Raw genomic sequence first — 12,268 nt, forward strand, 5'->3', positions numbered from 1 at the left:
AAACTATATAACTGGCTAAATACAAATAACTTCTATAGTCTTAAGGAATTTATGGATAGGAAATATTAATGTTTAGTATTAAGTTGAAGATTTGCATGCTAAGTACACTTTTAGCAAAACATGTAGCTCATTTTATATTGTAACACCATTTATACCATGTTTTACGCAAATAAATATATTATTATTATATTATATTAAAAAACCTAACGAATCTTTTAAATAAAATCTGGTATAGCTAACCAATATATACTTAGTTAAAATATACGCTTGCTTAACATTGACATGTTAGCAATGTATGAAAATCTATCTATGTATGAAAAACTAAATAAAACTGCTGCAATTTATATACTATATGGAAAAGCGTAGAAACATTCTGTCTATCTCATCTTCGAGTTTACACAAACCCTGGTCATTCTAAATACGGTCGTGGATATTATCATTTAGGACAATGTCATACTGTTATCAATATGTGTACAGTGACTGTCCAATATACCAATTAGTGAGTTCCTTGTTAAAAGTTTACCTAGATATCACCAATAAACAAAACAAATAATCTATTGAAGACCCAGAAATAAAACAAAAGCGTAAATTATAAATTATTTTGTATTAAAAATAACAACAATAAATATTAACTCCATAATATACGGAGTCTCATACATAGAAACGGAAGAATATACATTTAGCTAGTGCTTAAAATAATTATTTGGTTACTATAGTACTTAAAACAGATTTGTCATGACCATTAAATAAAATATTATAGTTTACAGATCTACATCAAGCTTCTTATGAGTGAATTGAACCTAATTTCAATTCTGAGTAAGCATTTTTAATTGTATAGTTAACTCAATACGTATACAATGCAATAGGAAAGCAATTTTTCATCTATGTACAATTAATTACAAGATAATTATAAATATGAGTGAGTCTTCCAAAACAGATCCAATATAAAGTTAGGAACTAAAATAATAGCGAGCACCGTCGCAAAGCGGAATGCTACTACAATTTTATAACTAAAGGAACTGTTTCAAGACATTTAACTATTCTAATTTTCTACTATATACACCTATTAAAATAACACTTATGGCTACATTCCCATTCAGTCTTCAGCCCGCACTGATTCAGTGCTTTGCCTTATTACATATTCTAAAATTTGCTTCCTAATACAGTTCATAACTTAGTATTTGGAATGTACATAATTCCCGACCATTAGGCGAATTCTAAAATTAGCAATTTTGTGATTGCTTGCTGTTAATGTTCCGCACTCGTCGCGACCCTCCGGTTAATTTCCTTTCTATTTCTTCCAAACTCTTGCCTCGGGTTTCAGGCACAAAGAATATTACGAAGAACAATCCCACTAAACAGATAACAGCAAACAACCACACGGTACCGTACATATTAATGGCATCAATAATATTGTGGAAAGTTTTGGTGACAATAAAAGTACATGTCCAGTTAAATCCAGTCGCCAAAGAAGCGGCTGTGCCACGGATCTTTGATGGCAGAATTTCGCCCAACATCAGCCATGGAATAGGTCCAAAGCCAATAGAGAAACCAAGGACATAAATAACAAGGCAAGCAAGTGGTAACCAACCATAAGCGGTGACATCAACTCCTGAATCCTTAACGTAGAAATATGCTCCCAAAGATACAAGTGTAATAATCATAGCAACTGAGGAAATGTACAATAACATTTTGCGACCCAGGCGATCAATAATGGCAGTCGCTATAAATGTTGAAATAAAGTTGACAATTCCAATAATAATACTTGCCAAATTTTCGTCAACACTACTGCCAGCCATTTTAAAGATTGATGCGGCATAGAAAATTACTGCATTAATTCCACTCAATTGTTGGAACAACATTAATCCAAGAGATATAAGGACGGCTGGCATGTATTTATAATTAAACAGTTGTTTAAGTGCATTTCCACCTTTTCTATCGGAATCTGCCTGTGTCAATGTAAGATCGCCCATTTCTTTTTCAACATTTGTTTTCCTGCCTCTGAGCCACTGCAGGGCTTTGCGTGCGTCTTCGGAACGTCCCTTGGACACAAGCCAACGTGGAGTTTCTGGTGTCAGCAGCATAAGTAAGAAGAATGGTACAGGAAGCACAGCTCCAAAGTATGCAAGTTTTGACCAGTCAAGGTAGCTACCCACAAAGAATGCCAGAAGAATTCCAGTGTTACCGAATGCTGTGGGAAGCAATCCGAATGCACCTCGTACTTCAGGCTGTAGTGTTTCACCAAGATATACTGGGAAAGCCAGGGAGACTACTCCAACGCATACGCCACAGAAGACTCGTCCAGCGAACACCATTATTACATTTGTCGCCGATCCTATTAAAATCCAGCCGGTGAAGAATGGTAGAGCCATTCCCATTATGGTCCATCGTCTTCCAATACCTTCAATCAGAGGCCCTCCTGCTATGCCACCCACCAACGCTGCCAGGGGCATAAGACCACCGACCCAAGTGGACTGTAATAGAAAGAAAGTAAGATTATATTAACCATCTAAAATAAGTGTCTATTTTAAAGCGGAAAATGCCTACACCCTTTTTATTTTCAAAATTACGAATATTATTGATAAATAGAATAAAATTTGAAAATTACCAATTACTTTTAAAAATCTGAATTTGAATACGTTTTGCTTAAAGTATTGTTTTTTAATAAAATGAACCTTACCTCTTCTTTAGTCATATGCAGAGTGCTGTTCATGCTAATCAAAGCAGGAGAAGTGTAGCCTGACGAGAATCCGACAATCAGTGAGCCCATAGACACTGCGAATGCCGCCAAGAGCTGAAACAAACCAAAACAAAATATTACAATTAAGCCATTAAAAACGTATAACCTGCCTCATAACTGGCACCTGTGATGATCCATGACACGACATCTTATTTCCTAGTTAATACGATAGAGAGATTTTTGCAACACGTAGTATTGCGGACTTTGTTCAGAAAGCTATGAAGTTCTACGGGCGGTTCGCTTTTATTATGTACCCCTTGCCACCCCTACACCCAATGTTATAAAGTTATTTACGTAGGCTAAGTTTACCAGAACTGTGTACATACTGCACATAACCGGGAATGTCCACAGTTTTACTTCAGAATTATTACGTTCGCATGTTGATAGAAAGAATAAAAATAAACTTACAGCGTTTCTATATCTAGTTATAGGAAAGACGTTTATCTTTGTATTGAAAAACATTTCTTTATTTTGTCGTGCAACTTTAAAGCGGATGCGTGATCTGTGCTACGAATAACTGAGCAATGAAAAAATGGTCGAATCACAAGGAAACGATTGACTGTGTGTTACTGCTCTTTTTTACATTGAATGCAAGTCTTATCGAAATCGTCGATTTTAGTACTTTTATGAAAGGTGTTTGTGAATAGAATTTTCCATTTATTCACTTACAGCGTAAACGAAACGCTTACGTTTATATAAATGCATACATTTTAAAGAAAAAAATGTCGGAAGGATAGTAAAAACAATTAGATGACTTACTTGTGTCCACAGGTAAAGACGTTGTGTCGTCGGTGCATATGGCGGAGTATCTCCATTGATGCTGTAGTCACGCTTCGCGTTGTTGTCTGTACTCAATTGTTTTACATATGGGATCGAATTCCGCAAATTCTCTTCCTTTGCGCCTTGGATTTCCATCTCCATCTTGTACTTGAACTCGTTTCCTAGACTGATCTGGCGAAGTTGCTGGAAATGACGTCTGGTGTTCTCGAATGAGTCCTGTTCGTCTTCACTGCTGCTCTCAGTAGAAGCGTTCTCTGGGATCGTAGCGTAATTGGGCACCAAAGTTCCCTGGGATCCGAGAGATGCCGCCAAAGATGTTGAAGTGGTTGAAGCAGAAAGTGTTGGCTTCGAAGGCACACGCGAGTACTTGGGACCGCGTGTCCTATATAGCCTTTCCTCGTCGCCTTGTCCTCGGCGAGCTTGCTCGCTCCCACCCTGCAATTATTAAGTTTATTTTATTATACCACTCATTAAATCAATTACACTTCTTGCTGTTAGTTTAAAATTTATAACACACCGATTGTTATTGAAAATTGGACCGGTCACTCAAATTCCCTAGACATAACTGGAGAATCATCCGCAAACATACCCCATTTATTATATATCCACTATCTAATGTGCGTAAGTCAAGTCCCGATGATAAGGATTGTAAGCCCAGTCGGAGGTCAGATCGAGAATACACACATTGCTTATTGACCACAAACTATCATATGGCCATTGCATGTTCCCGATAACCTAGTGATATACGTAGTTGGTGCCATGACCCTAGCTATACTCGGAATCCTGTTCCAAACACCACTTCACACAGGACCTCCGCGGCTTTATCATAATGTGTCCGTTTTACAGAAAATTCGCGAATAAATTGACAAAAGAGGCAGTCAGCCGGCCTGTCTATAACGAGCACATCCGCCACTACTGTTCACGTACAATATTCTTGACGTTATCGTTCGATTGTCCATTAGTTATAATGATGTTTATAAAACAGTGTATAAACACTTTCTTTTACATGTCATACCTGTAACCAATGGTTCATTGACTGCAGTATGATGTTTACATTCTGCTGAAGACATGGCCGGACACAAGTATGACTTGTTAACTTAGTTCCACCTAAACCTTGGTTCTATTAGGTCTCTACTTACTTTTTATATTCTGATTACCTCTGACTTAGTACTGAATGTAGCATAACATTTTATCCGTGGATTATTCGTGAATTTATTATATTCCATTCTATTAAGAGAGTTTTTTTAATGATTTTACTAAGTACAACGAGACTTGTATTTATTGAATACGAAATGACATTATTATAAGTCATTTCTTCTTTCTTTATCTTGTTTATTATTCTTTAGTTTGTTTATGTTCTAGGTATGTAAAAAGTTTCATGAAATAACAAAAACTTCGCGAATTGTTTACTCTTTCTTTTTCTTACATTTGATACAACTACTTTTAATCGGTGTTAGTATTTCAAAGAAGACTTTTATAATTAGGTATTTGTATTTAAGAAATCATTAATGGCTCCTAATCAATCGGTTAAGTTACAGACGCGAGAGATTGACGTGATTGACACTAAAGTCACGGTTCATTAAGATACCGCTCACGTGTTTTGATTGAGATCTAATCAATGTAGCTGGCTTAGGAGGTCAATCAATACTATTATTCCATAATTAATTATAATAACCAGATAAACCAATGAATAATTTAAAGAATTAGGATAAACGGTGATATGAAATACAAAATGTTACTGTAATAAATATGACAAAGTGTGTTTACGTTTAAAAATAAAACAAACAAACAAGTTTGATGTCAACATTGTCCATTGAAGAAAGTTCAAGGACGGTTAGGATTGTTCCATTCAATAACTGTTTATTTTTACATAACTTTTCAACCTTCAAAAGTAATTCTACACTTCCAATTTTCTTCCCTCATTAATCATTAGTACTACGCATATTTTGTTAGCATTTATACTTTAATTAAAGTTAAACACGAGTTTGTAGTTTATAATTTATCTGCACGTGGTCAGATTATGATAAGGGGCAATCTAAACAAAGTTCATAATGTAGCAAAGCGCCATCTATTAAAATCTGAGAAAAGTTTTAACTACTGCCTGCCTGAAGAAAATTCACTTAGATTTGTACCAAGTGATGGCGCTAGTGTCTTATTGCAAGTTTAAAGTTATGAAAGTAGATGGCTGAAGTAAAATATTTTTATCACATTTCTGTTATATTTTTTTTATTTAAAAATAAAATAATACTCTAATTAAAATATCTAGATAGTATTTTCTATATCACTTAACACTTAAAAAAAAAAATCCGAAAAAGTTTTAGCATAATAATTTATCTATTAAACTGAAATAGTTTTAATGTCCGTTACAATAATGTAATTTATTGCTGCAGTTATTAAGTTAAATTACTTCGGCGCCATCTACAGTTGCGCCTGGCCTTGCAAGGCCGCCTTGATTCAATACGACCGTGAATGCCGCCGCGAACCTGTGTGCATTTTTGAACTATGAAATTGGAATTCACGTGCATTTTTGTGTATGGTGTACACTAGTGTATTAAAACCTAATTGTTTTTTTTTTATTAATAACATTCGAAGTGGTGTTAACCCCTGGTTGCCTGGCAACGGGAACCGGCATCGACCGTCTGCCGGTTCCCTTTGGTTTAGCTGTGCCGTGAACCTTTTCCAGAGCCTTCCACTCAACACTTGCTTAGTAAGCATTCTAAAATTCAATTCGGATTCTTCCCTTCCATTAAATTCAGTGGATATAATAAATGGAGCTACATGTTTTTGGATGAACTGTTAATTATTTATTTTGTAAGTAAACATATGTAATGTCCAAATAAAAACAACTGTTCGATGGTACCTACATGTTGAATGTACAACGAGTATTTTTTACAACTTGAATATAATAAAATTGTTGACTGTAACTGAAGGCTTCAGTCACTTTACACTCACAACAATAAAAAAAATATTGAAATCAACTTACCATCTCGGTGGAGAGCTGCTTGAGGTAGTCCATGATTTTCCCCACGGCATTGGGGTTATTTTTATTGAAGCTCATCTTGCAGGCTTCTTCAGCTGTTAGCTTGAAAACTTGTCAAGGAACGTCAAAATGATAATGTTTATGAAAAGTAGCACTTTGTAATACAGTGTATTGCAATAGTTGTTTATAATCCAGGTTCGGGTTGTCGCCGGGAAGTAATCCACATCACTCTGTAACAACTAGAGGATGCCGCCTTCTGCAGGCCTACGGTAACACACGAACGCTATGGCACGCAGCTGCGAATTGACACAATTTTACCGCCGACGTGTTATTTAAATTTATTTTGTTTACAGTTCACTAAGTTCATTCAACAAATTATATTTCCCGCGCTTCTATTTGTCAAAACACAACATTCAATTTTCGCAATAGTGGACAACATGAGATGTTGGCAACGCGTACTGAATTCTTCAGCAACCGAGTTATCTATTGAAACTTGCAGATGGCAGCGCAATGTTTTATATAGGAAGGTGGCAGTCGGGCCGCCGTCTGCCCCCTCTCCCGCGCCCCCTCCCACTACGGCGCGCCGCCGCGCTTGTGTGCGTGAAAGTTGATAAAGTGTGCACACCACGCCACTCACTCACACTAATACCATATTGGCTGTTTTAAACTGAATTACTTTGAATATTTGTTTAGTTTGTTAGAATTTGAATAGCCAGGTTACGCAGGTATACAATGCCTACGAATAAAACTAATAACAATCGTGTAATCATGGACAGCGAAAATTTCGTATTATATTCCCAGCCATCATCTCGACATAGTTATTAAAGCAGCTTTGATACAAGCCTCAAGTTTTAGTTACAAGGAAGTATTATGTTATGTGTATTTTAATCCTGAAACTGCCAAGGTTATTACAAAACGTTATCCGTTTTTATTGTATGTAGGTATAGCTTGTGTAATTAACCGATTCTTATAATTATGCAATGCTCTACCAATAAAATTTTATTTAAACCTCGTTACGAAGAGCATTTCAATGTTAGAAAGGATTTTTGTTTTATTATTGGAATAGTGATTCCTAATTAGGAAATCCTCAAATTTATCTCAAAGCCTAAATAAATATGTAGTTTTAATTATACTTATTTTCGAATTAGAATTTAAAGTAAATTATTTTTCTTGAAGTCTTTTCAATGGGATGATAGCTTGCAGATTTTTTAATTGCATATTCTAGTATAGTACGTAGTCTGTTATGGTATCTACGACTACGAGTTATTAAGTTTCTAAAACCGCATTGGCAACATTTGAGTGTGAGTGTGGTTGGTGCACACTGCACCGGTCGCGCCGAGTCCCGTAACCGACGACCTTGCCTGTCTTTACTTAGTCCGCTACGTCTCGTCTGGGGGTGTGTCCGAGGCTCGACTCTACGTGACACACACAGCGTTTGCCTTCGACACTCAAAAACATTTTCCTTATCAAATCTGTTCTCTATTCCAACCATTTTACCTGCCAACATTCCATTCCAGGGGAAAGTTATCCGCAACATTTTCTTTGCAAACAAGTTCATTGATTTATTAGATCAGCTTGGAATTATGTAATGGGAAACTTGTTTTGCTTGTGTTCAATCAGTTTAAAGTTAATTTAGGATATTTGAACAAAATGACGGATACCTGTCATCTTATAATAATGACTATTAATAACATTATGAGTGGAACTGGAGATGGTCGCCAGATTGGCGTGTGGTTTTGCGGCGTGTATTGTATTGTGGAGAACAATTGTAGGTGGGTCTCACACGTCATTGTACTTACTACTGTTTTACTCGACGCAATATGACTTGCTCGATTAATCCGAATGGACAAACTCCACTTGGAATTATGAAAATGACTCGATATTTTTCTAGAGATTACACTTATCAGACTGCCACACCTTTTTATGATTTAACTCAGACATGTATTAAGGAAATATAAAGTAGGTGTGTCCACGATGATTCATGCTTTCCGAAAATAACATGAATAGGTACATTCATTATTTTAAGAAAAGGACTCAGTGTACACTGGTTTCTATAATTGTCTGATTCATTTAATCGAACAAAATAAGGAAGACGTGACAGTTGTTTCAGTTTTATTTCTAAGGATACAAAAGTATGTATGATGCAATCAACAGCTAATAATAAGTATTGAATACTTTTTACACAAAGCACTTTTAACTTTATTATTTGTTGTTTTAATAAAACTGAAACAAATAAGGAAGGGAATTACTTTTTCCCAATAATTTGATTTTCATCTTCGATTTAAAAATATCGATTCTAGTTACGATAGCTTGTTTAAATGATAAGTACATATAATTTAATCGAATGATAACATCAAAAAAACCAGAATTACCAAAAATTGCATCATTTTCCTCAATTTTACTGAAATAGAGTTTATAAATCTCACTGAATACCTTTTCTGGGGGTTGTTTTGTCTTCAAGTCTCGTAATGTGAGGTCAGATGTCCTGAATGACCTTCCTCATCAGAAACTGAACAATAATTCGCGTTTAGTAACCTAATCATGCTAGCAAATGCATTTTTTTTTTCTTAAGAACTAATGATTCTGCTTTATCTTGATTATCCTGAGAAGCATGTTTATTTAAAAAGTATCGTTTTAGAATCTTATGATTATATCTTTTGCAATAACAAATGTTTTATTACGTATATCGTTTTAATCTCGTGGAAAAGGTGTGTATTTGTTATGTACCTATTTATATTATAAACATCGAATTTACGTCGCAAAATTATGCTTTCTGATTAGATACATATCTGAAAAACCCATTAAAAGCAGTATCGACCCAATAATATCATACATTCCATTAAAAATAGTATCTGCCTAATAATATAATGATAATGAAACTGATACAAGATATTAGTTCATGTTTATGTTCAGCGTGGGCGTTATGTGCATATTTCAGCTAGAGGAGGCTTTCGCGCTTGGGTATTGTCTAACATATTTTTGTCTGGGTCATAATAATTTATGTGTAATTGTTGATGTATGTATGCGCGTGCTCTGTGTCACGTGCGCTCACTAAACTGTCTGGCGGCGGCGCACACAGCCGGTGTTCCCGAAAGCTCGGCCCCGCCCCCCCTCCGGAGTCCCAAACACACACAACATCACGAGCTTCTACGTCACATAGTAATACGTCACACACGTGAATAACCAAACCCACCAAAGCTTAATGTGGACGTGACCACACCGATGTTTCAATACACATATTGCATCACTTTGTTAGCTGTGGTTTACCGACGCGGTTTTAATTTAACTAGGTATTCCCATTTAAACATAATGCAATTAATACATAATTCTTACCTGAAAATAAAGTAGGATAATTTTATCCTCAAACAAGTTCCATATTTTCGTTTTGTCATGTCAGTCTTTTAGTGTGACGTCACACGAAGGCATCGTAATTCAAGAAACGGGTGCACACAGACGCAGTTGTGTTAACCCATAGCATTCATTATTCACAAGGGACACACACATCACACAGTCAAAAATGACAGTGGAATATTCCGAAGTGAACTGGCAACTCCCTGGTTTTCTCGAACGTTCCACGTCTCGAGAATCTTTCCATGCCGAGTGCAGCTATGGTGAGCGGAGCATACTTGCAACATGAAGTGTTGCAATACGAGATTTGCAAAAACAATTGATGTATTTAGCGCGTGTAATACTAATTTATGTTACGATACCATATTGTATAAAAGGCATTGTGAAAACTTGTACCTTTCCTAGGTGATACGATAAAAGATAACAATATTATAATGTTATAATAGTTATGCACAAATACATCACACGTTCCATCCAAGCAGGAGTGTTTTATCTTATCAACAACAAATCTAGATACACTAACTTCCGATTATTTTAACTTTTCCATCGAGAACTGGTAAAAAGTTTCAACACTTGTACCTATAAAAAAAATGTTGAACCCCATTGGAATTCTTTAAAGTTGCGTGACCTTACAATGGGTGATATCCACCTTACATCCACCTACGCATAATTTCATTGAGCTTTTCTTCAATGAAACCGCCATTTTATATATTTGTTCGTTCATGTAGGTAGTACATAAACCGCGTCGTGGAACATTCGCGTTTCTAGAAAATCAATATTTATTGCGGTTCAGTGCTTAGGTAGCGTTAGCAGGTATTACGGCGGTCGATAACACTGCATGTAGGGCGATCGATAGTCCTTAACCTGACCGAGCTAATAAATTATTAAAAATCTGACTCAATACTGAACTTTTCATTTTAAAATTGGACTACAACCAACAGGCCTGCAGACGGTAATTATATCGTAGATTGGAAAATTAATCATAGTTTTTTAACTTAATTGTATCATCGTTGTTATTACGGTAACACTCAACCTTCAAACGTTCAATTCGATCTAGCCAACTGTAATCCCTCTCAGAAAATTACTTTAATACTAGTAATAAATGGTTGAATGACAAGGCTAGACGGAGCCAAGTATTATTATGCAAGTGAATTATACAATTCGGCATGAATGACTGTCTGATCTTGCCCACTAGAGAGCGAGTTTAACTGCCCAGCCAGCCTTGGCGAAGCGCAGAGGGTTACAGAGGTCAGACTGTACACACCCTTCGATGCAGCAGCCACCAATCTTGTTATGAGCTAATTATAACAACATGTGCTTCTACATTATACATATTAAATCACACAAAAACATGTTTTTAAATACCAATCACAAAAATAAATAAAGACACCTTGCACTTCAAGAGTAAGCATTCTATGCTAATGTTATCATTCTGATAATATTGATAATTTAACACCTAGAGTAGTTCTCTAGGTTCGTTATCATTCCTATATTACTTAAGTATTCCTACGTAGACACTGACCACCCGCAATCATTTATCTGAAGAACCTCAACTTGCTAGTGCCATAGGAAGATGCGCTTTACCTGTAATTAAAACTGCCTTTGCACTTATCCTGTGACTCTCAAATCGATTTTTATGAGTCATGAAGCTTATCATAATGCGCTCAGACATAACATGATAAGATTTTAGGGGTTAAGCTAACAAGCTAAGCTCATAAACCTACATCATATATTGCAGATAGGTAAGCGACAGCGTAAGTACATAAAATATTAGGTACTCTCATAAACAATGCATCAACCGTTGTACATATTAATACGTTTCGATACAGCAACATTAAATATTCTTACGAAGCGTTGCATCGGTGTACGTAGTCGGATCTTATTATTATGTGCATAGATTAAGCAATAATAGTACTTGTAGTGGCGCAGTGTCCTATGAATTAATTCCCACACGAGTTGTATAAAATGCACCCTATTTATAGCACAAGTGAGCTGTTCCGTTTAGCTCAAAGCGGTATTCTTTGGAATCCTAAACGTTTGTAAATTTACTTTCGCATTTCTAGAAGTCTTGTATCGACCGCACTGCTATAATGGAAGTGCTACAACACTATTTGCGAAAACAATCACGTTTTGTTTGAACCGATTCTTGCAGTTCTCGATTTTGACATTGAAATTACAATTCACGGCTTTCGTACTTTTTCTCATTTTCACTGACACAGTTATTTAATGGATCATTATGATAAAGCCGTTCAAATATGCACGTGGGAAGCTAATTAACATTGTCAGTTCAGTTCTAATACAGTGGATTGCACGCAAGTAATCGTCGCTAACGTGCCCTTGAAGCATTGCAGTTCAAACATCAGCATTGGTGAATTATGGATGTAATTTGACCTGCTTAATTATCCTTCTTTTCGATTATT

General features: G+C 35.9%; 2 protein-coding genes across 2 annotated transcripts in view; one reads left to right on the forward strand and one right to left on the reverse strand.

Moving 5' to 3' along the window:
* LOC118271582 (RING-box protein 2) overlaps nucleotides 1-12,268 on the forward strand; it is a 41,566-nt gene that overhangs the window by 11,108 nt on the left and 18,190 nt on the right. The window lies entirely within an intron of this gene.
* LOC118271571 (facilitated trehalose transporter Tret1) lies at nucleotides 586-6,990 on the reverse strand. The gene is made up of 4 exons (XM_035587640.2): nucleotides 6,504-6,990; nucleotides 3,500-3,955; nucleotides 2,681-2,794; nucleotides 586-2,474 (listed from the first exon to the last, which is right to left on the reverse strand). The coding sequence occupies exons 1-4, from the start codon at nucleotides 6,576-6,578 to the stop codon at nucleotides 1,224-1,226; spliced, it is 1,896 nt and encodes a 631-aa protein (XP_035443533.2). The 5' UTR covers nucleotides 6,579-6,990; the 3' UTR covers nucleotides 586-1,223.

This window comes from Spodoptera frugiperda, chromosome 15 (assembly GCF_023101765.2).
Source record: "Spodoptera frugiperda isolate SF20-4 chromosome 15, AGI-APGP_CSIRO_Sfru_2.0, whole genome shotgun sequence".
Classification (NCBI taxonomy): domain Eukaryota; kingdom Metazoa; phylum Arthropoda; class Insecta; order Lepidoptera; family Noctuidae; genus Spodoptera; species Spodoptera frugiperda.

Coding starts and splice junctions, on each gene's coding strand:
- LOC118271571 (XM_035587640.2), bottom strand. CDS start 6,578: ATGAGCTTCAATAAAAATAACCCCAATGCCGTGGGGAAAATCATGGAC. Junction 2,795..3,499: donor GTCTTTACCTGTGGACACAA/GTAAGTCATCTA, acceptor GGTTTGTTTCAG/CTCTTGGCGGCATTCGCAGT. Junction 2,475..2,680: donor TGCATATGACTAAAGAAGAG/GTAAGGTTCATT, acceptor TTTCTATTACAG/TCCACTTGGGTCGGTGGTCT.